This window comes from Panthera tigris, chromosome B3, assembly GCF_018350195.1.
Source record: "Panthera tigris isolate Pti1 chromosome B3, P.tigris_Pti1_mat1.1, whole genome shotgun sequence".
NCBI classification, from domain to species: Eukaryota; Metazoa; Chordata; class Mammalia; order Carnivora; family Felidae; genus Panthera; species Panthera tigris.
In genome coordinates this window covers 133,451,591-133,475,787 of record NC_056665.1, presented here as the reverse complement: position 1 = coordinate 133,475,787, position 24,197 = coordinate 133,451,591, and the positions used below count along the sequence as shown (strand labels likewise).

The 24,197-nt window shown below is 41.4% G+C and overlaps 1 protein-coding gene across 8 annotated transcripts in view; it reads left to right on the top strand.

Annotated features, from left to right (window-relative positions):
- RPS6KA5 (ribosomal protein S6 kinase A5) overlaps nt 1-24,197 on the top strand; it is a 182,093-nt gene that overhangs the window by 121,346 nt on the left and 36,550 nt on the right. For 7 of the 8 annotated variants that reach the window (XM_042990377.1, XM_042990376.1, XM_015543383.2 and 4 more), the window contains 2 exons: nt 4,824-4,907; nt 6,862-6,965. In XM_042990377.1, the coding sequence (XP_042846311.1) occupies nt 4,824-4,907; nt 6,862-6,965 (188 nt within the window). Of the gene's footprint in view, nt 1-4,823; nt 4,908-6,861; nt 6,966-7,731; nt 7,895-24,197 lie in introns of those variants that run through there. The other variant, XM_042990382.1, reaches the window with a different exon arrangement.

The window sequence follows — 24,197 nt, the reverse complement described above, 5'->3', positions numbered from 1 at the left end:
TCACAGCAGATCTGTCCCCAGGAACTTGGCAGGCAAGAAGGGAGTGGCAGAACATAGTCAACGTGCTAAATAGGAAAAACATGCAGCCAAGAATTCTTTATCCAGCAAGGCTGCCATTCAGAATAGAAGGAGAGATAAAGAGTTTCCCAAATAAAATGCCTTTATTTTGCACTGCAAATTCATTGTTAATTTAGCTGTCATGGACTATATCTACTCATGGACTAGTTTATCTTTTTATTTTAAAATAAAACATATGCAAAAATGAAAGCAAAATAAATGTATAGGTTAAGGAATTTTTATAAGGCAAACACTTACAACCATCACTCAAGAATGGGAATTTGCCACCCATGGATATATTTTTATTTAGTCTGCTTGGGACTTTTGCAATATTTTCTCAAGTGTATCTTCTGGTTTTCAGATTCTCTCTTTATTTGTGTCTACTTTGTTTAATCAGCCTGTGTTCATTAATACATTTTTTCATTTATATAGTTAATGTTTGCTTCCTTTTCATATCTTTCTCATCTTTTTTATGCCGCTACATTATTTTATAGGTATTTTCCTTCTTTATGTCTTTCATCTTTTACAATATACTAGTATTTTATAGAATGTTGTTCTAGTGTTTCAAGTAATCCTTCTGTTTGGTTTGGGGAGTCTAGTTCACTTATTTAATAATTTTGAGACTCCAGGGCTTTATCTATGTGAACCCTGGGCCAGCTGGATTGTGGGAATTTGTCTGGTTCTGTCGTGTTCCAGAGTATTACCACGTTGGACCAGATTTTCTCACTTCCTCATACCAAGGAGGGGAGAGTAAATTCAGGCCTCAAGTCTACAAGAGGCAGAAGCCTTGGGATTTGATTTCAAAAGGGGCATATTTGTTTTCTAAGCTAAAGGCCTTCCCTTTGCAGCTGTAGCACAGGTCATATGTCTACCTCACTGGTTTTTGGCACCCTCTTCGTGGCTTGCATCTAGGGATTCCCCTCTCTTTCTCATGAGCACAGTCTTAGATGATTAGCAATGCAATATTTACTTCTTTTTAAAAATCAAACATTTCGGGGCGCCTGGGTGGCGCAGTCGGTTAAGCGTCCGACTTCAGCCAGGTCACGATCTCGCGGTCCGTGAGTTTGAGCCCCGCGTCAGGCTCTGGGCTGATGGCTCGGAGCCTGGAGCCTGTTTCCGATTCTGTGTCTCCCTCTCTCTCTGCCCCTCCCCCGTTCATGCTCTGTCTCTCTCTGTCCCAAAAAAAAAAAAAAAAAAAAAAAAAAAAAACAAACGTTAAAAATCAAACATTTCTAGGGGCACCTGGGTGGCTCAGTCAGTTAAGCGTCCAACTTCGGCTCAGGCCATGATCTCGCAGTTTCTAAGTTCAAGCCCCGCAACAGGCTCTGTGCTGATGGCTCAGAGCCTGGAGCCTGCTTCGGATTCTGTGTCTCCTCCACTCTCTGCCCCTCCCCTGCTCACGCTCTGTGTCTCTCTGTGTCTTGATAATAAACGTTAAAAAAGTAAAAATTAAAAATTAAAATTAAACATTTCTAGATATTTGTTGTAAGATTTGACAAAATTAGGATGGGAGAAAATACAGGATGGGGATGAGACTTTTCATTGGTAATTTTGCATTTATAAATTTATCATAAGCAAAGAAGATCAGGATAGAACATTGGCAAATAAAGCTGAGAATGATTTAATCTAGTGTTTATTGAGAAATGCCTAAGAATTTGGCACTTAAGTTTATATTTGGATTTTTTCTTAGAAGGGAGCCAGTTTTTTGTTTTTTGTTTTTTTTTTGTCCAGTGCTATCTGATCTTTCTCTCCAAGAGACAGTGGAACCTCCTTGGTCAGCTGGTCACTTAAGCGCAAGAACACTCTGTCTTATCTGCCAGAATGGTACACGCACACTGCTTTTACCATATTTACATTTAAGTACATTCTCATTCACAGTCTCTTAACTCTGTGCTCGCTTTAATCAATAATATTATTTATAAAATAATGTGGACCTAAATAGGGTTAGGGTATTTTTTAAAATATTAAAATAGTACTGTAAAGATATTTTGAACAAATGGTAATGAATAGAATTTAATTATGTTATCCTAGCCTTATAAAACCATAGTTCATAAAATATTACCTAGGATTCTTTCCTGCCCCCACAGCAGACCTTCCTCTGTCATACTTCATCAATTTATCTCCTTGGTAGAATTATTTGAAAGGCATTCTGTATACTTTCCAGATAACATGCATCTTCCTAAGCAGATAAATACAAATTCAAAAGTAAGTTGGGGATATTTTACACATAGAAGATAAACTCTCAGGAAATCAAGGCTGACACACTAAAACTTAAAACCCAGAGGGAGTAACACTACCATTGGGGCAGAGGAAGAGGAAGCAGATACAGAACTGCAAGAGGCTAAAATGGCAGTGTTTTAAAATAACAGAGAAACTTAAGAAATGCTTTTCCTAATGCTTTTCACTCTTGTTTCTCAGTAACTGGAACTTCCCAAAACTTAAGCTTTAATTTTTCTGTCTCCTAGAATTTCGATCAAATAGGTAATTATTAATCATTTATTAATGTAGATACTGCCTACTCCCCTCCACTACCCACCACCCCCAAACAAATAAACACAAAACAGAGAAGCTAAAGTGATTTAAAGGGAGCTCAAAACTCATACGGAGAAGGTGGATGAGATATCTTTGAGCATGTAATATGGTTCTGAGCTTCCTCTCTGTTGAGACCTTCAAGAGCTGAGCTGAGTAGTTCTCATTGCCAGAGAAAGTAAAACATGAGAAGTGGGGGTGACCTTTCTGGCATTCATCAGTAAGACCTTTCTGGCATTCATCAGTAAGATCTATGTGCCTTATACCCTTTGAACACTAAACTTCATGAATATCTAGTATTTTGAAGAAGAGAGTGTATATTTTCATAACTCTGTAAAATTTAATGATTGTCTCATACTTAGAAGGAAAAGTGCATGATTTCAAAATGGTTTGTGACATGGAGCTGCCTATTAATGGCAGTGAAAGTTTATATTTGCTAAAAAGACTAGTTTTCTAAATAAAATCTAGAGAAGCAATAAATCAAACTCATTCTTTTTACTCATAAAACAGTTTGGAGTATTATTTATATTTTTTTCAGGATATCTAAACTTGATTTAGGATATAATGGTTTAAAGGTATTTCTTAGATGAGATCAAATGATAAATACAATGATTCAGTAATTTTCGTGTTTCTTTATGTCAACTACACAGTGATTTTTGCTCACCCAAGAAAAGGCTGTTGTCTATTAAATAGCGTAGTAACTAAAAACACTGGTTTTATGAAGTTTGGATTTTTTTAAGAGTAATTTTGTAGTATTTCTTTTTAAATAAGTCAGTGAACAGATGAATGCTTCTTAATATACACATTTTTTCTAAGCATGTCTAACAAAGTTTAAAATTATTCATTACTTCTTATATGTAAATTAAATGGAATCAATTTTATTTAGCTTTAATTTTTCTGTAGTTTGATACAAAATTTGCATTTGGTACTGAAATGATGAAGCAGAGAGATAATGATACTTGATATATGGTTTATATTAGCTACTTATTGACGATATTCTGCCAGGTAACAAAAAAAATTTTCTGCAGATCTAAGCATAAGTAAATTATTTCTTTTCGTTATACTCAGGAATAGTAATCTTTCAGCATATGTAGTATAAAAAAGAAAGAAATGAATCTTAAACCATCTAATATAATTACAATTAAGTAGTTTTAATATATGTTACCAAAGTGTTTATATCAATTCATTACATGTATTGTCTTTGAGCTTAACTTTACACAAATAGAGAACTTCTGCTGATTCTGTAACATTGCTAGAGTAATGTTCTTTACATTTGAAATTGGCAAATAAGAAGAATGCCTATATCTCAAAATCTTACTGATAGAGGAAGAATAAAGTGCAAATTGAAAAGCTTCCTTTAGTTTTTTAAAATATTTTAATGGCACCAAAGTGCCTTAAAATGTTTCAGGTACAGCCATACAAATTGTGTCCCATTAAAGAGGAGTCCTTTTTTTTATTTTATATATCTGTATAATAATTTAGATATTTCCTCTCTTCTGTTTCATTGGGATGAGTCATATGACACAGTTGATCCATTAAAAAATTTAGTTTTCAAATCTAGACCTTTTTAAAGTCCTACAAAAGAGAAATAACTGTCTTTAAGGACAGTCTTTTTATAAAAACACTTCCACTCATCATTACTGAGCATATGATTGGCAATGCCAAACCTAGAAAAAATAAGGTAGGAAGAATTTTTTTCATCATTTTTCATCTCTGGGCTCCCTATTCCCTTCTTAGCATTTGGTCTCTGTCTTTTTTTTTTTTTTTTTTTTTTTTTTTTCCCCTTAAGGTTTCCCAGTGTTTTCTCAATGTTGCTGATCTGGAAATAAAGTAGTAAAGTATTAGACAGTTCTTGGTACCCTACTAGGACTATTTGAAGTTTTACAAAGAGAATCGTACAAGAAACCACTAATTGAAATATACATACATACAGCAAAGAAGAACAGATAGATGAATGGATGGATGGGCGGCTGGATGGGTGGGTGGGTGGGTGGATGGATGGATGATGGTAGATTTCAGGCATCAAAGTCTTTCAACAGGACATTCACCCAGGACTGACTATACAGGTGATGATCTGTCCTGGTGAGAAGCGGGGGAGAGTCTGTCAAGCAGATTCTACCACTACTTTGCTACTGTGGTTTATCTTGACCAGTAACATGTAGTATTAACTTTCCTTTTTTGTCACTTGTCAGACTAGTTTGAAATCAAATGCCTTTTTGTCTGTTTGATTGTTTAAGGGTGAAAGAGCATATTCCTTTTGTGGAACTATTGAATACATGGCACCAGACATTGTCAGAGGGGGAGATTCAGGACATGACAAGGTATGTTCTGTACTTCTTTATATATCTCTATAAAATGTACAGTAAGAATCCTAGTTAATAACTTGAGTACAGTCTCTTCAACAGAGCCCTCTTTCTAGTGTTGTCTTACGTTCATTGTTTTCTCTCCTTTGCTTTGTATACATGAACACATTATGGTATCTAGTGTTTTAGAGGAAAAAGACTTTGTTGATTATCTCTTCAGTAGAAATAAGCATACTAACAATCCTTGGAGACAGTCAAGGATTCAAGATAGTCTGTTTTCCTTAAGCCCTCTAAAAACCTCACTTGCCTTTGTATGTGCAAAATGAAGATTGTAGAAGAAGCATTCTGAGTAGTTTTGTTATAAAATCTATTTTTTCCTGTATTAAAGGGTACAGATTTGTTTAGTCCCATCCTAAGTAATCAATTTTTAGGAAAGAAAACCTTTTAGAACTTCCTAGAATTCCTACAGACCTGAGGTCCAGAATAGAGCTAGTCAATAAATACTCTTTCCCATTCATGGAACAGCTTGACAACTTCGAGTTAAATTAAGTGTGACAATATATGCAAAGTGCTTATCAACGTACCTGCCTCCACACTGTTCCTTTTATGATTGCAGTCTGCCTGATCATGTTTCATATGTCATGGTTATGTATTTTCTTTAAAATAGCTCTAGGTTCATAAATTTTGCATCATATCTCTGAAACCTTTGTCCTGAAGTTGGGACGCAGAGTTAAAAATTTTAGCATCCAGTTAATATCTCATTGGTATAAGCTTGTGTATTCAAGAAATTACTGAAATCTTGATTTGCCTAATTATAAAAGAACTAATTTGCGATATATCAAAATTCCTAAATTACATATAATTTGGTATGCTCTCAGTTCAGGTAACTACATTTATAAATTGGTTTCCAATTTAGATTGCTTTTTTTTTTTTTTAGATCTCCTTTTATTTTGTATTAAGTGTCTTCATGCTTCCCAAAAAAAGGATGGCTCACACAAATGAAGATGTATGTGAATGTTTCTATAAGAGGAATTGATTTATGTGGTTATGAAAACAACCATTTTCGTTTTTGCCCTTTAAGGTCAAGGAATTTCATGATACTTATTGGAGCAGAATAATCAATAAAAATGCTGAATGGGGCTCCTGGGTGGCTCAGTCGGTTAAGCATCTGACTTTGTCTCAGGTCATGGTCTCATGGTTTGGTTCGTGAGATCGAGCCCCGCATTGGGTGAGCCTGAGCACCACTCTGGACTCCGCTCTCCGTCTCCCTCTCTCTCTTCACCTTTTGGGATTCTCTCTCTCTCTCTCTCTCTGTCTCTCTGCCCCTAGCTCACTCATGTGCCCTCTCTCTCTCTCTCAAAAACAAATAAATAATGCTGAATGCTCCCTTTTCCCCTCCATCATAAGTGTAAAGATTTTACTTACAATTTTTAAAATTTATTTTAAATTTACAATTTTTTTAAATTAGGGTACCTGGGTAGCTCACTTAACATGTTTGACTTCAGCTCAGGTCATCATCTCACCATTCACAGGTTCGAGACCTGCATCGGGCTCTGTATTGACAGTGCAGAGCCTGCTTGGGATTCTCTGTTTCCCTGTCTCCCTGCTCTGTTCCACTCACTCGCTCTCTCTCTCTCAAAATAAATAAACTTTAAAAAAAAAGTTAAAAAATAAATAGAAATTTTTAAAAAATTAACTAAACTGAAACTATTACTTAATGATTTAGGAAATAATGAAAACACTTTTAGCTCCTTGATTGACTTTACTATGTTTACATTCTTTTGTGAGGATACCTCGATATTTGTTCTCTAAGTGTCTTTCGTGCAAGTGCTTAATTTCATACTCCTTACACGGAAAGTTATATACAAAGCCTTTTGGTTAAAATATTTTCCAAATATATAGCTTTATTTTGTTCATCTTTTCTTATGAAATATATATTCATATTCTATAAAATGACATTGTTGTTTTATAGGCAGTTGACTGGTGGAGTTTAGGTGTTCTAATGTATGAGTTACTAACTGGAGCGTCTCCTTTCACTGTTGATGGAGAGAAGAATTCCCAAGCTGAGATATCTAGGTAAGACTTAATAAAATAAATATATTGTTTTATCAAAGGACCTTAACCAAATTTCTGCAATTATAGGCTGATAGAAAAGATAATGTTTTTAATGAAGATAGACAAAATAACGTTCGTGGTAAATTTTCATTTATATTCACATAGAATGTAGATACATAGCCTTTATATTTCTCTATATTTTATGTGCCCAGTTAGATCTTAAGTCTCATAAGGATAGTGTCAAAATTTTTGTGTGCTCCAAAGCACTTAGCATATTGTCTTAACCTAGTACATCATATATTGAGAACTGTATTTGTTGGGTACTTTTTTCCCACTGTATACTGAATGTAATTTCTTTGCAAATAAAGAAACAGTAGTGATCTCTTCAACTCCTGGCTACATACTCTCAGTAGAAACAAATACCATAAAACCACCCTCTTATAGGTTATCATAGCATTATTCTATTCTTTTCCGTCATAGCAGTTATCGCAATTGCAGTGTTACATTTTTGTTCATAGTTATTTGATTAATGTCTGTCTGTCCCACTAGATTGTAAGCTCTGTGAGAGCAAGGGGCATGTCTGGCTTTGATCTTCAGCGTTGTATGCTCACGTGCTAGCACAGTGCTTACTATGCAGAATTCAATAAATATTTTTGGAATGAAATGAGTTAATGAACAAATAAACGAACAGTGATAAAACTTTATACTAATTACTAGTTATGTTTTTGTCCTGTTTTTACTTGAATTTTATAACTTTGAGAACAGATTTGACATTAAAAATTAAAAATTGAGACTTCCACTCCTTACCAAGATGGAATAACAGGGACCCGGATTTACTTTCCTGCCTGAAACAGTTTTTAAAATGGGCAAAATGTATGCAACAGCAATATTGAAGACACTGAACATCTAGCAATGAAGGACAGTGAACACAGTGACGGAAAATAAACGAGGTGAGCCCTATGATTGCCCAGCTTACTGCCTTGAGAGAGTATCTAGGCTGCAGCACAGGGAGGGGAAACCCAGGCAGAGTTGAGGAGATGGAAGTGAGAGTCCAGGAAGACCAGGCAGCTAGAGTTTGCAGGGCAGAGTCCAGAGAGAAGTCCAGAGATTTGCAGAAGGTACCCCAAAAGTATTCAGCGAAGTATGGATAAACACACATGTGTTTGGGAGCTACTCAGTATAGTTAAGATGTGATCTCTCTCTCAATTGATCTGTAGATTCAACACAATCCCAATCCCAGCAAGCTTTTTTTTTTTTTTTTTTCTTACAGAAATTGACAACCTAAAATGCATAGAGATATGTGGAGGACCTAGAATAGCCACATCACCTTTGAAAAAGTAGACCAAAGTTGATTTCAAGGTTTACAGGCTACAGTAATTAAGACACTGTGGTGTTCATATTAAGATAGACAAATCATCAGTAAAATACAAAGCCGAGACATGGAATCACAGAAATATAGGCAACTGATTTTTTTTTTTTTTTAACAAAGGCACAACGTCAGTTTAGTGGAAAAAAGTCTCTTCAACAGATGCTAGAACGATTGGCTATCATATGGGGAAAAATGAACTTGAATAAATACTTTTCACTGTATAGAAAAATTCACTAAAAATAGATCACTGACCTAAACGTAAAACCTAAAACTACAAAATTTCTGGAAGAAAACAAATGAAAATCTTTGTGATTTTGGGTTAGGCAAAGATTTCTTAGGACACCAAAAGTGCAATCAATCAAAGAAAACACTGATAAATAGGGCTTCCTCAAAATTAAGTACATGTGTGCATGAGCTTTTCAAAAGAAACTAAGAGAATGGAAAGACAAACCCCAGACTGGGAGAAAATTACAAATCCTGGATATGATAAAGGACTGGCTTCCAGAATACATAAATAACTCTCAAAACTCAAGGGGGAAAAAAAAACCTGTTTTGAAAAATGGGCAAAAGAGTTTAACAGTTCACCAGAGAAGATCTATGAGTGGTAACTAAGCACGTGAAAAGATGACCAACATCATTAGTCTTTAGGGAAATGCAAACTAAACCACAGTGAGATACCACTGTATAGTCACTAGAATGGCTACAAATAAAGAGCGAGACTGTATCAGGGTTCTCCAGAGGAACAAAACCAATAGGGTGTGTGTGTGTGTGTGTGTGTGTGTGTGTGTGTGCGCGCGCGCGTGCGCACGCGTGCACACACATGCACGCAGGTATGTATAAAAGGAGACGTATTATGTGGAATCGGCTCGCAAGATTATAGAGGCTGAGGAGTCCCATGATCTGCCATCTGCAAGCCGGAGACCCAGGAGAGCCAGGCCTGAGAACGACAGGAATCCATGGTGTACAACCCAGTCCAGTGGCAGAAGACCAGTGACCGGTGTCAAGCGGGCAGGCAGAAGGGGGACTGAATCCTCCCTTCCTCTGCTTTTTGTTTCTACTCAGACCTTTAAGGGATTCATTGCTGCCCATCCACACTGAGGAGAGGATTCTGCTTTACTGGAGTCCGCCAGCTCAGATGCTGATGATCTCATTGAGAAACACCCTCACAGACATGCGCAGAAAGTTTAATTTGGGCAACCTGTAGCCCGGTCAAATGACACTTCAGATTAACCATCACATGTCCCCCTCTCGTCAGTTTGGCAGCCATGCACATCTCCTCAAACTGTCCTTCGTCTCCATAAAGGCAATAACACGGTTCTAATTCCACCTAACGTGATACAGTTATCCCTCATACAACCAAAACCCACTAACCCCTTACATACAACCCCTAAGTGATAATCTCCCTTCTTGAAATCCCATAACTTAGGTACTGTGAAAAAAATTAACAATACTTAAATACCATGATATAAAGTCAGTACATCTTATCTTACATGATAAAGGAATAAGAAAGGGAAGAAAACAAAGACATATCTGTAACAAATATATACATTTATGTTATTTATGCACACATACAACCACACAGATATATTCATAACTAAATGAGGAAATACAATAATTACAGTCCTCATTTCTATAACTGGTTATGGAGTCATAGCTGGTATTTATAACTACCTGCTTCTACTACCCACTCTGTATTCCCTTTGCCTTCAGCACCTTCTGAGGTGATCCAAACAGTCCTTCCTGAAGAATCTGGGCTTTTAGTAGTTCTACCTAGATTGGGTTATTGTAGCTTTCGGTTGACCTTAATCACAGAGCGTGGTAATACTAACAGATACCCTAAGAGATCTCCTGTATTTCAGACACTCTTCCTTACTTTCCCTGGGGAGTAGTAGTCCACAGTTTCCTCCTTGGTAGCAAGGATCATTCACCACAGCCAGCACAGAACTCCCTCCGATTGCTTCAGAGGCTTTAGGAGCCCAAAGTGGCTGGGTGGCTGTCTGAATATCCAGCTCAGTGGAATCATTATGTGTCTCTTGGTGGAAGCATTCCTTTTCCTAGAACTAAGACCTCTCGACTAGCAGAGCATAAAGTCATGGGAACAGGAAGCACACACTTGGCTAGTGAATCACTTGGGGGGGAATAGTGAGGGGTGCCATTCCCAGTTCTACCCCATCATTTTTGGACCCATGAATCCTGGTATGGGATAAAAGGCACAATATATTGGACGTTGATTCAGAGCATTGACAGTCTTCTGGAGAACCTTGCCAGATTCCTGCAACATATTGCCACCTAGCTCACACTGTAACTGTGTCTTCAAAAGGCCATTAACTGTCCTGTCAAGCCATCTGCTCCAAGATAGTGGAGAACTTGGTAAGACCAGTGAATTCCATGAGCATGGGCCCACTGCTGCACTTCTTTTGCTGTGCGGTGAGTTACTTGATTAGAAGCAACACTGTGTAGAATACCATGACAGCGCATAAGGCATTTTGTGAGTTCACAGATGGTAGTTTTGGCAGAAGCAGCTCATCGGGAAAAGCAAATCCATATCCAGAGTGTCTGTTCTATTTAGAATGAAACATTGCCCCTTCCGTAATGGAAGTAGTCCCATGTAATCAACCTGCCACCATGTGACTGGCTGAGCACCCTGGGAATTGGTGCCATCTTGGACAATCAGTGTTGGTGCAGATTGGGCACTCAGCAGTAGCCGTAGCCGGGTCAGCCTTGGTGAGTAGAAGTCCACATTGCTGGGCCCACATGTAACCTTCCCTACCACCATGGCCACTTTGTTCATGGCCCACCCCATGATGACAGGGTTGACTGGAGAAAGAGACTGACTGCTATCTACACAACAGATCATCCTATCCACTTCATTATTAAAATCCTCCCTGCTGAGGCTACGCTCTGGTGAGCATTCCCACAGGACACAGATATCGTCACATTTTTTCCTCCCCATTCAGAGAGGTCTATCCACATGCCTCTTCCCCGGATATCTTGGTCAACCAGACTTCCTTGTCCTCAGTATTCCAATCTTGTTTCTTCCAAGTCCCTGACCATCCAGCCAAACCATTGGCCACTGCCCATCAATCAATATAAAGTTGGATGTCCAGCCATTTCACAAAATGAACATCCGGGTACACTGCCCGCTCTCTTCCTACTGGGAGGATCTCCCTTCAGCATGGCATGTCCTTCGGGGGTGTGTAGCACTGCAGCCGGCCCTCTCAGGCGGTGCCTTCATGTCATGCAGAACAGTCTGTAAATGAGACCTCGAGTCTTCTCTTCCTCTGTCAGCTGTCATAGGGAACAACCCATGAGGCCAGAGATGCAGGCTGAGAGGAAGAAGGCATCGTAACAGGAGTGGGGACTGTGGGCATTTGGGCCACTTTTTCATGTCACTCCCTGTGCCTTCTCGGCCTGCTCAGGCCCCATCTGGTGCATACTGCTTCCATTTGATGATGGAGGGCTGCAGCGCACACCCAACTTTATGGCTTGATGGATCAGATAACACCCGATTAGTGATGGGCATTTCAGGTCTCAGTGGAACTTGGAGGGCCATAGTTAAGTGTTCAGTCTCTGTTAAGGCCCAGTAGCAGACCAAGAGCTGTTTCTCAAAACGGGAGTAGTTTTCTGCAGAAGATGGCAGGGTTTTGCTCCTAAATCCTAAGACTTTGTGCTGCAATTCACTGATAGGGGCCAGAGGCTCCGAACGCATCTGTATCTACCACTGACACATCAAGGACTACTGAATCTGCTGGAGCATATGGCCCAAGTGGCAAAGCAGCTTGAACAGCAGCCTGGACCTGTTGCAGAGCTGTCTCTTGTTCTGGGCCCCCCTCAACAGCAGCTTTTCAGGTCATTTGGTAAACAAGCGGGAGCCATACTCCCAAATGAGGAATATGTTGCCTCCAAAATCCAAAGAGGCCCACTAGGGATTGTGCATCTTCTTTGGTTGTAGGATGGGTTAGATGCAACAACTTCTCCTTCACCTTGGAAATGGTATCTGATAAGCTCCACACCACTAGACCCCTAGAAATCACTAAAGTAGAAGGCCTCTGAATTTTAGTTAGATTTATTTTCCACTCTCTTGCCAATCAGTCTAGAGTAGTGGCTACTTCTTGCTCACCAGGTTCAGTGAGCATAAGGTCATCAATGTAACAGATCAGTGTGTATCTTATAGAAGAGAAAGGCAATCAAGAGTCTTATGAACTAAATTATGACATCAGGCTGGAGAGTTGATATACCCCTGAGGTAGGACAGTGAGGGTACATTGCTGGCCTTGCCAGCTGAAAGAAACTCCTTTTGTTGGGCCTTATGGACAGTGGCGGGGAAAGGACATATGCCAGATCAGTAGCTGCGTACCAGCTGTGTGTTAATTTGCTCAAGCAATGCAACCACATTCGGGTACAGCACTGCAGTTGAAGTCACCACCTGGTTAAATTTACGATACTCCAGTGTCATCTCCAAGATCCATCTGTCTTCTGTACAGGCCAAATCGGTGAGGAGAAGGGTGGGAATCACCACTCCTACATCTTTCAAGTCTCTGATGGTGGCACTAATTTCTGCAGTCCCCTAGAAATGTGATATTGCTTTTGGTTTTGCCATTTTTCTAGGTAGAGCCAGTTCTAATGGCTTCCATTTTGCCTTTCCCACTATAATTGCCTTCACTCCACAGGTCAGGGAACTAATACGGGATTGTGCCAGCTGCTAAATATGTCTCTTCCAAATATGCATTCTGGAACTGGGAAAATAACCACAGGATGGTGTCCGGGACCCACTGAAGCCATCGTGAGATGGAGCTGGAACTCCATTGGTCACCTGATCTCCATAAGTCCCTACTCTTTTTTTTTTTTTCTCGTTTTATCGTAGAGAGAGAATGCACACACGTGCATGAATGGTGGGGAGGGGCAGAGGGAGAGAGAGAGTCTTAAGTAGGCTCTATAATGAGCATGGAGTCCAATGGGGGGGGGCCCAATCCCACGATCCTGGGGTAATGACCCGAGCCAAAATCAAGAGTTGGATGCTCAAAACAACTGAACCACCCAGGCACCCCATAAGTTTTTTGTTTGTTTGTTTTAATTTGCTTGGTGGGAACTTTTTTTTTCAACTAGGCTTTATGCCACTACGGAGCCCAATACGGGGCTTGAACTCACGACTGCATAAGCCCCTACTCTGACTGGTGGGCACAGGGATCTCCTGGAATTAGTGCCAGTTCAGAGCCAGAGTCCAGTAGGCCCCAGAAGTCTGGTTATTTCCTTCTCACCAATGTACAGTTCCTCCATTAAAAAGCTGTGGGCCCCTTTGGAGAAGGCTGGGAGAAAGAGTAACAGTATAAATTTTCAGGGTCCTTCCTTAAGGTGACTCATCTTTCCCTTCATTCAAGAGGTTCTGGGGGATATAAACTGGCTCAAATGTGGGAATTCATTGAGGGCCAGTTGATTGGGGAAGGGCAGTAGATATGACAAAGGGACACCAGGAAACTTTGGAGGGTGATTGGCTATCTATGTCACTTACTTTGTGGCAGTGATTTCACAGGTGTATACATATATCAGAACTTACCAAAGGGCACACTTTTTATGTCAGAAGCTTGTTGTACATCACCGTTATTTTAATAAAACTTAAATTTTTCTTAATATGCTTATTACAGGACAGATTAGGAAGGAAATTATTTCTCACTGTTCCAATTTGTTTAATACTGAAGTGAAGTGATCAGTAATATTTCTTGTTATAATCATAGTTAAAGTCATGCCTGTTATTAAAATTTTAAAATATTACTTTGCTTATTTTAAATGGGCCTTTTGACAGTCTGAAAATGCTTCAGGATTATAGGAAACCTTGGTCATGGTCTTGAGAATTTGGGTTCCTTTGCAAAGTCATACCTGTCATGGTGACAGGTGCAAAGCTAGACTTAATGATGATATTAAATAGTATCTCCTCTGATTCCCCACTTTATTATTCCACATCCACAAGCAGTCTCCTTTTTCCAGTTTTCCTTTCCTCCACAGGTCTGCCTGCAGAGAGGTATATTGCTGCTTATGATGGCAGGAATGTTATGAGCCATGTGATACTCAAATTTAAATTGATTTTATTGCCTTTAGGTCAATCATTTGACATTCTGGTTTTAGAAAGAGAAAGGGCCTGAATCAGAATGTCTAAATTCTTAAAACTAGAAAATATTTTTCAAGAACTTAGATAACATTCTTTCCCTTTAATCAATTATCGATTTGGTCATGTTATTAATAATTTTTTTTAAAGCTTAGTGTTGACCCGTGATTTCGTGGTTTGGGGGTTTTTGCTGTTGTTACTGAAATTTATAAACTGTGTCATCATTCAGTTATCCTAAACTATCTTTTCCTTTCAAAGTAATCATTCTGATTGTCTTCCTGCTATAAAGTCTTTCATAGTATGTTCTTTTAAAAATATGCACCATTCAGTATATATACAATGGGATATTACTCAGCTGTAAAAGAGAATGATATTTTTGCCATTTGCAACAACATGGATGGACCTAGAGAGTATTATGTTATGTGAAGTAAGTCAAAGAAAGACAAATACCATATAATTTCGTTTATACGTGGAATCTAAAAAGCCAAACAAACTAGCAAACAAAAAATGCAGAAACAGACCCATAAATACAGAAAACAAACTGATGGTTGCCAGAGGGGAGGAGATAAGTGGCGGGGTGGGGGTGGGGGTGCAAAATGGGTGAAGGGGGGAGGAGATAATAGACTTCGAGTATGGAAAGAATAAGTCCCAGGGATAAAAAAACACAGCATAGGGAGTAAGTAAATGGTAGTGTAATAGTGTTGTAGTTTTAGTGATAGTGTAATAGTGTATGTAGGTAGCTATACTTGTGGTGAGCAGAGAATAACATATAGTCTTGTCACTACGCTGGACACCTGAAACTAACATAACACTTGGTGTCAACTTGACTTCAATTAAAAAAAAACACATAAATTTAAAAAGTGGAAAAAAATGTACCATTCAGATAAATATATCATTGTCTTGTCCCCTGTATTAATTAGCCAAGGATTTTCTTCATCATTGAACCCTTCCATTCCTTAGTTTTTGTGATCTTCCCTGAATGCCGTATACTTTCTAGAGCTTTGACTTGAGGTGCTTCAAAAGAACATCTTATCCAAGTTATCTACCTGCTCTTGTTGTCTAGACATAGCCTAAAATGAGAGCAGGCATGTTTTTCTGGTATGTCAAATTTCAAAATGTAATAAGAATGAGAGGGGTCGCCTGGGTGATTCAACTTGGTTCAGTGTCCAACTCTTGATGTCGGCTCTAGGTCATGATCTCACGGTGTGTGGGATCATGCCCTGTGTTGGGCTCTGCACTGACAGCGTGCAGCCTACTTGAGAGTCTCTCCCTCTCTTTCTGCCCCCTCCCCTGCATGCACTTGCACATGCCTGTACCACCCCCCCCAAATAAATAGATTTTTAAAAAAGAAGAAGAAGAATGATAGGAAAAGTTTCTCCCTGATGTAAGAGTCCCTTCAACAGGGTCCTGTAGTCCTCTGCCTTCTGTCTGAGTGCCATCCATGAGCGGTGAGCACAGTTGTATAAGGTATTTTCAAGAAAGCCCCTTCCATTAATGAACAACTTTGTATAAAATCCTGCCCCCTTAACGTAAGTTGCAATAAGCTTCCTCTAACCTCTGCCCATCAATCCTGGTTCTGTCCTCTAAAGAACATAGACTAGTTGGGGCACCTGGGTGGCTTAGTAGGTTAGGCTTCTGACTCTTGGTTTCAGCGCAGGTCACGATCTTGCTGTTTTGTGGGTTCAAGCCCTGCATCAGGCTCTGAGCTGGCAACACGGAGCCTGCTTGGGATTCTCTCTCTCTGCCCCTTCCCCACTTGCACTGTCTCTGTCTCTCTCAAAAATAAATAAATAAGCTTCAAAAAAATTTAAAGAACATAGAGTAGTTCTGTTGTTTCTTCCCGACGTCGCTTTAGGGAAGTGAAGACAGTTTTATCTAGGATAAACCTTTCATTAGCTTTTCTGAGTCCGTGTCTTATTTTTAGTTCATGTATGTGGCGTGTGCTTTCCATGTGTGTCTCCCACTAGCCTTTATTCCCCTTCTGTGTAGAACTTCTCCTGGGCTCTGTGGGGAGGGGTCCACCCGATCACGGTATCTCCATCGGTTCTGTCTGCGCCTCCTCCTTTACTTGACTGGGGCTGTGTTACCCATGGTGGTTGAGTCCTGTGTCCTCACCTGAGAATCAGGACATACAGGTTCTGTTTGCACTTCTTCCGTCATCTCTGACAGGGGCGTTTCCTTGCCTCAATTTCTCTGACTCTGAAATGTAGAAAATATTTGCCATGAGATGTTTATTTGGCATTTCATTATCTGTTTTATTTGGCTTTATTAGTGTGTTTCGTTGTATATAGCATAGTGTTCTATAAATTCAGGTCTAAGTGTTATCAAAATAATACTCAACAGAGCTCTTGCTGTACCTTTTAGGTCAGGCGGTTAGCAAACTACAACCCACAGGCCAAATCCATCCTGCTGCCCGTTCTCTTGTGGCCTGGGAGCTGGTTTTCGCATTCTTAAATGGTTGAAAAAGTCAAAAGATGAACGATATTTTGTGCCACGTGAATATTCTATGAAATTTTGAGTTTCACTGTCCATTAGTAACATTTTATTAGAACCCAGCTGGGTTCCTTCATTGGGGTATCCCCTCTGGCTGCTTTGGGGGCCACTGCAGCAGAGATGAATATTTGGCCCAGAGACTATGTAGCTTACAAAGCCTGAAGTATTTATTGTCTGGCCTTTCACTGGTTATCTGTCATCCATTGCCCAGTGAGAAACTGCCTGAAAACTCAGTGGCTTAGAACAACATACATTAACTCTCTCAGAGTTCCTGGGGATGAGGAATCTGGGCACAGCTCAGCCAGACCCTCCACTTCCAGGTCACTTGCAGGCTGCAAAGTGCTGGGCTGTCGTTGTCTCCAGGCCCACCTGGGAGACGATCTGCTTCCAAGCACGTGTGCTTGTCAACAGGATTGAGTTCCTCACCGTTGTTGGATTGAGGGCCTCCGGTCCTGGCTGGCTGTGGGCCAAAGACCACCCTCAGTTCCTTGCCACCTGGGCCTATCTAACTTGGCCGTTTGCTTCCTCAAAGCATGCAAACCGGGAAGGAACGGGAAGCGTCTCCCAGGTGGCTGGACTGTTTTGTAACCTAATCATGAAAGCAGTATCCTGTCACCTTTACTGATAGCATTGTTTATAAGCAAGTTACCAGGTCCCGCACACATCTGAAGGGAGGGGATGACCCAAGGAGATTGCTGTGAATATAAGGAGACCACGATCATTGGAGACCATCTTAGAAGTCTGCGTGCCATGGGCCCTTACAAAATGTTTGCTGACCTCTGCCTTAGGTGATTAATTTCTTATTTGTCCTCCGAAAGAGTGTCTGTCTTTAGGGAATTACGTTGATTTTGTGTGGCCTTATTATAGTCTTCTAAAACAAAATTAAGATAGTAGTTTTCTTGTATTCTTTTATGCATGCTGATTAGTCAGTAACACCTTGAATTAGTTCATTTGTATTTTTTTAAATGTTCTGTTTACGAATGTCTTGCTTTTAGAGTTACACATAGAATAACTTTGGCAAGCATTATTATTTCTTTCCCTGTTTTAAGAGATCATTTTTTCCCCCATGGCTTCCGTGTCTCTCTCACATTTTCATGATAAAATCCTTTATCAGCGTATTTTATAAAGGCTTCTTGATTCCCAGTGTGCTGCTCATTTTTTTCTTCTCTTCCTCATTTTCTGTATTTTTGTACCCAGTAGCAGCATCTGTGTTTCTTGAGGTGGTTTTGACTAGTTCCCACCCCCCCCCCCAATCCGATGACGTGTGTCCCAATAGCGATTCATCTACATGTTCTTCTCCGTGACACAATTGCAGCAGCTGGAGGGCAGAGTCCGGTGCTGGGAGGCTGCAGCTGGGAGAGGAACGGGATGGACATGACCCTGCCCTCAGCTTTCTGTCTTAGCTGCCTTACATCGTCCTTCAGCTCGGCTTACTCCTGCTGCCCTTGCATGGTGTGTGGGGATAGAGTTGAATCCTGCTGTATCATGAACTCGTCCTCTGAAGCACTCACTCTCTAGGGTACTGGAGGGCTTAGAGCCCTGAACAGAACATAGGAAGAATCCTTCCAACTGTGGGAAGGACCCGCCAGAGGCGCTATTAGAATGGTTATTGTAGTCTGTCAGTGCTCCCCCTGAGACCTGGCCTTGGGTTGTTCCCGGCGAGGCTCTGTGGAGGTACTTATCACCACCTCTCATTACCACCCAGTCAGCTCTCCACTGGTCCCATCCACCTGAAGTCTGAAAGGTCAGCCTCATCCGTACTGGGAGAGGCTGTGGAGGTGGCCTTCTGCCTTTGTGACTCATTTGGTTCAGTTTCTGGAGTAATCTTACTGTTCCTTAGGTGCTCATGGTTCTCCAGCGCCTCCCGGGAGGGGCCTCAAACCTTTTGGGTGATAACTCTTGGCTCTGTACTGGCTCTTTGCTCTGACCTTGGCTCTTTTCCCTTTAGCAATCTCTTTGAAATTCTTTGCATTTCACTCTGTTCTTGACTTGAAATACTGCTTTTAGTTTACTGTCCCTTGCAGCCGCTTGGTCCTACATCACCAAGGTGTGGTTCTCCACCTTCTCGCATCCCTTTCATCCTGCCGATTAAGGAAAGGTGCTCCAGCAGAGATAATGGAGTGGGTGAAGTAAAAGCTTCTTGATTATCATCCTGGTCACAGAAAAGAGAGAAAGGAAGAGGGACAGGGATGGGATGAGGCCTGCCAACAAAAACCAGAGTCAGTGTAGTGGGGTCCCAGCTTTAGCCTAAATCTGCACCCACCCCGTGATTAAGACACATTCAGGCATGTCTGATAAAGCCGTCTGGTAGACCCACTAAGTGCACGAGAATGCAAGGAGGAGGAGCCCAGGCAGATCAGCTCGGTCCTCAGAGGCCTTGGCCCTGGGGCGGGGGGGGGGGGGGGGGGGGGGGGAGGCAAGTCTAGGTCGTGTGCATCACTTTTAGGGAGAAGATGCTAGACATTGAAAAGAAAAAGAAAGCTCTCTTACCAAAATCTTTACAAGATCGTGCATACATCTTTACGTCCTCAAACCTCACGGGGAACAGAAATGTTCTCTCTTCTGCACCAGAAGCCATGGCAGGAGTGAGCACCCCTCAGGTGGCTTGTGAGGCAAGAGAAGGAAAGGAGATGCTTTATGTGAGAGTGAAGAAGAGTATTTATAGCTCACTTAAGACATGCCCTGGGGGCTCCCAGGGATTACTGGCTGAGATTTTGAGTAGAGTCCCAGATTTTGCAGGAGTTGGTAAAGAATCTCATTTTATTATTCTTACTGGCAATGTCTAAAGAAAGACAGGGTAGGTGGATCAAGGAAGGATTTGGTAACAGCCAAAGGGAAGTGTCCCCTCTGGCAGCCAGTGTCTGAGAGCAGGAACAGTCCTGGAGTAGCCCCACAGAGGGGGAGGCTCCCCGGGGCACAGCCGCGTGCCAGCCTCTGTGCCGAGAAGTCCCACATAGCATTTCCTGGAATCCTTACAGCCTTGGAAAACAGGTAGCTGCATGTGCTGTTTTACAGACAAGGAAACTGAGGCTTGTCTTGCCTAAGAACCCAGAGCAACTGGGCGCTGGGACTGGGGTCAAGTACAAGATGACTCCTGGAAAGTTGCTTCATGCTGTCCCATGGCTCACACTTGGTTCTGTGCTGCTGTTTTCTTTCCTAGAGCTGAATGCTTATTTCAGGTAAGGGATTGGGAAGTAGTGGCCCAGACAACAGGGTGATTGATTTCATTCATCTCTGGAATATTTGCTGAGTAATTTTTACCTCCTAAGGCAGAGGAGAAATACAGAGGCAACGTTCTTGTCCTAAGAAAACTTGTATACTGTTCAGGAAGATGTGAATAAAAGGATGACAATTCATAATAGCAGGAGTTTGGGGAAGTATTGGAGTGGTGAGATGACTGCCATGGAAATACAAAGGCGGCATGGACCCTTGGGGACTGAGAGTGTCAGGGAAGCATTCATGACAGAGAGACCGCATGGGCTGGGCCAGGAGGACCCAGAGGCTTGCAGAGGCTGAAGGCAGAAAAGAAGGCCTTTTGGGCAGTGGGAAATACCCACAGAGGGTTCAAGACTTCCCAGCCCCCATGCCAGGCTTGTGCTGGTCTCCGTGGGTCTGTGATCTTATAAATCAAGTTCATTCTGTTGTTCCTGTTCTAAAAGTAACGTTCACTATAGTTTAAAATGTACATAAGGGAAAACTGTAATAACACCCAGAGACCAGCAGTGCCAATATCTTGATATATTTCCTTTTAGTCTTTTACATCTGTATAATGTTGTACTTATACTAGAAATATAACTTCATATTTTCCAGTTTTGCTTAAAGTTATACACATTCTCATGTATACAAACTCTTTGTACACATAATTTTGCAATGACTGCATAATATACCATTGAGTAGACGCACCATAATATTCTTATCTAGTTAGAGTAAATGAAGTTTACTGAAAACTTCCTAACTCAGGCAGTCATATATAAGTAGTCCAGTAATTCTGGGACCACATGGGAACCAGCAAGGGAGAATCAACAATGTTAAGTCACAAAATAGGAAAGATTGTGAACTTTGAAATGGAGGACAAATAGCATCACCCCAAGAGAAGGCATATGCTATTGGTGAAAAAACAAAGATGTTATCTGCAGGCATCTGTTGCAACTAAGGAAGAAAGATCCTGAGTGAGCAAGGTATCGTAAATGGAAAATAATTTATTCAGGAAATCTATGTTGAGGACTTGCTATATGCTAAGCAGTGTTCTAGGCCCCAGGAAAAAAGCACTGAACAAAATTGCCTTTAAAACGAATCTCTCCTCCCTGAAAGCTTACATTTTAGCTGGGAGAGATCAGAGTAACCAATCAATAAATACAAATAGTCTTTAAATGCCATGGAGGAAAAGAAAAGAAAGGAGAGGGATGAATAAGGTGGGGAAATAGGTATTTTTGTTCGGATGGTTCCAGAAGGCTGCTCTGATAAGGTGACACTTGAGCAAAGACCTCAGTGGGGTGACAGGTGAGCATTGCCCACTGTACTAACACCAGTGTTGAGACAGTTCCGTATTGTTATATTGTTGTGATCATAAGAAACACGTGCACACTTTCATGAGCTCACTTTTTCCACCACATTTTATATGAAAATGTTCGAATACCTGTCACAGCGGAAACCTGCCTACACGCTGCCATGATGCTGCCATGACTATTTTACCATCCTTGCTTGTTCTATATCTACCCATCTGCCCATCTTGCTCCCCATCATAGTTTTAATTTTAATCTCGATGTTAGTACTCTTTAGTTCATACATTTGTTTTTTTTAATTTTAGAGAGAGAGAGAGTGTGTGTGTGTGTGTGTGTGTATGAGGTGGGGAGAGGGGTAGAGAAGAGAGAGAGAGAGAGAGAGGGAGGATCTTAAGCAGGCTTCACACTCAGCATGGAGCCCAATGTGGGGCTTGATCCCATGACCCTGGGATCAAGACCTTAGCTGAAATCAAGAGTTGGATGCCCAACCTACTGAGCCACCCAGGCCCCCCAATCCGTACATTCTTAAGCTAATCAGATGTGAATTTCTTTCACCACAGAGGTTCTCAGAAACTTAACATTCATGAATAGAAAGAAATTTTATATTCATTTTTATATTATTGATTTTAATTTTATTTGATTTTTCTTTTTTCATGTAATTCCTAATCCATTTGGAATTCATTTCAGGTTGTGGTATGGGGCAAAGTCTTGCTTCGTTTATTTCCCAAATAGCTGGTTTCCCCAGCACATTTGTCAAACAATGTGGCATTTCCCATGTTGGCTGGTCCCTTTTCAAAAACAATGTAAGTTTGTGTATATGTCTGGATGTTTTTCAAGTTGTCTCTTCTGTTCATGTGATTTGGCTGTTGATTTACTTTGCTAGCACCTCACTTTTACAATCTTGTTTCATAATACATTTTAACATGTGGCTAAGCAGATCTTTCCCAATTATTTTATTTTTCAAAATTTTCTTAGCTCTGTTATTTGCTGCTGCTTGCAAAAAAAAATATTAGGAGCATCTATGTTCTGGAATATCAAGTTAAAATTTTGTGTGTATATGTCTTGATTTGAAAGGAATCTTTCCTTACCTTTAGAACAGGGATAATAGTGGCTGCCTATTGATAGGATTATTGTATGGATTAAATGATAACAAACACAAGAAATGTTTAACGTGACATGTCAACTCAGAGCCTGTTCTGATTTTCCAGAGAGCTCTAAGATTTATTTGGGCTCAGTGCTCCTGGGCGGCTCAGTTGGTTAAGTGTCTGACTCTTGGTTTTGGTTCAGGTCATGATCTCACAGTTCATGAGTTGAAGCCCTGCATAGGGCTCTGCACTGGCAGTGCACCCTAGTTGGGATTCTCTCTTTACCCCTCCCCTGCTCTCTCTCTGTGTCTCTCTCAAAATAAATAAATAAAAACTTTTTTTAATGTATAAAAAATAGATTAATTGATTAAAAAAAAAAGATTTGTTTGGGCCCCACCCCATTACAGTTCATTTCTCAAGTTTCCCAGATTCCCTTTGGAGCTAAAAAGAAAGAGTTCTGGGTCATTACCAATTCAGAAATCTAGAACATTCGAAGAGGTCAAGTGGCAACAACACCTGAGAAATGTCTCCCTGCCCTTGTTGCAGGATGTTCTAGTATTGTCACGGCTAAAGGTCCATGAGCATCCTCCATCTGCGTCCCCCTTTCTGCAGTGCGCATTCTGCGTAACTGCGCTGGTCTGAGCTTCAGACTGACATTCATACTCACAGGTCACAATAGGCTGTAATCTGGCACCAGTTTTACTTAGCTTCCTGAGATACAGATCAGGAAACATGGGTATCAGCATGACAGCATCAAGCACCTCTTCATCAGGGGTCCTTGCAGTGACCAGGCCTGGCTGGCCAGCCCACAGAGGGCACACTCAGCCATTAGTGATGGGAACAGGTGGATGGGTGACTCCCACATGGGAAGGCCACCACGGGACTGCATTGTTCTACTCCTCTGTGCACAGCTTCCACCGCTCCCCCCTTCCAAGGACACCCTTGGGGTAAGAGACAACACCCAGAAACTTGTGTTCTCTGAGTTTTAAATAGTCCTGTCTGCTCACACATCTCAGGGGTGACTTCGCGGTAACCAGGCACAGCTGTCATTTCACATGCGTCTCGGCCCCGTACGTTTCAAGGAAGCAGAAGAAGAGATCATCTTCCCCTGGAGAAGAGATTTAAGCCTGCTGGGGGCTCTTTCTCCTGACCAGCGCACCTCCATTTCTGGTCCTCTTCCTGGCCCTACGGTTCTCCGCGGGATTAGGCTTCAGAACCTCTCCACGCACTGAGGAAGCCCCGTGCCACTCCGTTTACCAAGACAACAAGGAGCCCAAGAAGCGGTCCTGCTGTGCTACCTCCTGCGTGGCCCCTGCTTTCACTCCTGCGAGCTGGGGTGCGAGCTCACCATCGCCTGCCCGACCTCCTCCGGCTGCTTCTGGCCATGTTCGCTGCAGCCAGGAAAAAGGGAAGCTTTGGGGCCACCACTGGTGGTCCCTCTCGTCCCCTCGTCAGTACTGCTCTGAGAAACCCCTTCAGATTTCCACTCCGTCTCTTCCTGATGTGCTCCCTGCCTCACTCCAATGTCACGCTCTAGTTCCTTGCGTGTGGCACCTGCTGCAGCCGTCGGTCGCCCACCAATGCTGTCTGCGTGCCCAGACCTCCGCCCCAAGTTGTACGCGGAGTCTCCCGCCCCTCTTCCCAGCTTGGCATCTCAGTGGGTCCATCCCTGTTTCCGGGTGCTCCCTGTTCTCTCGATGCCCCT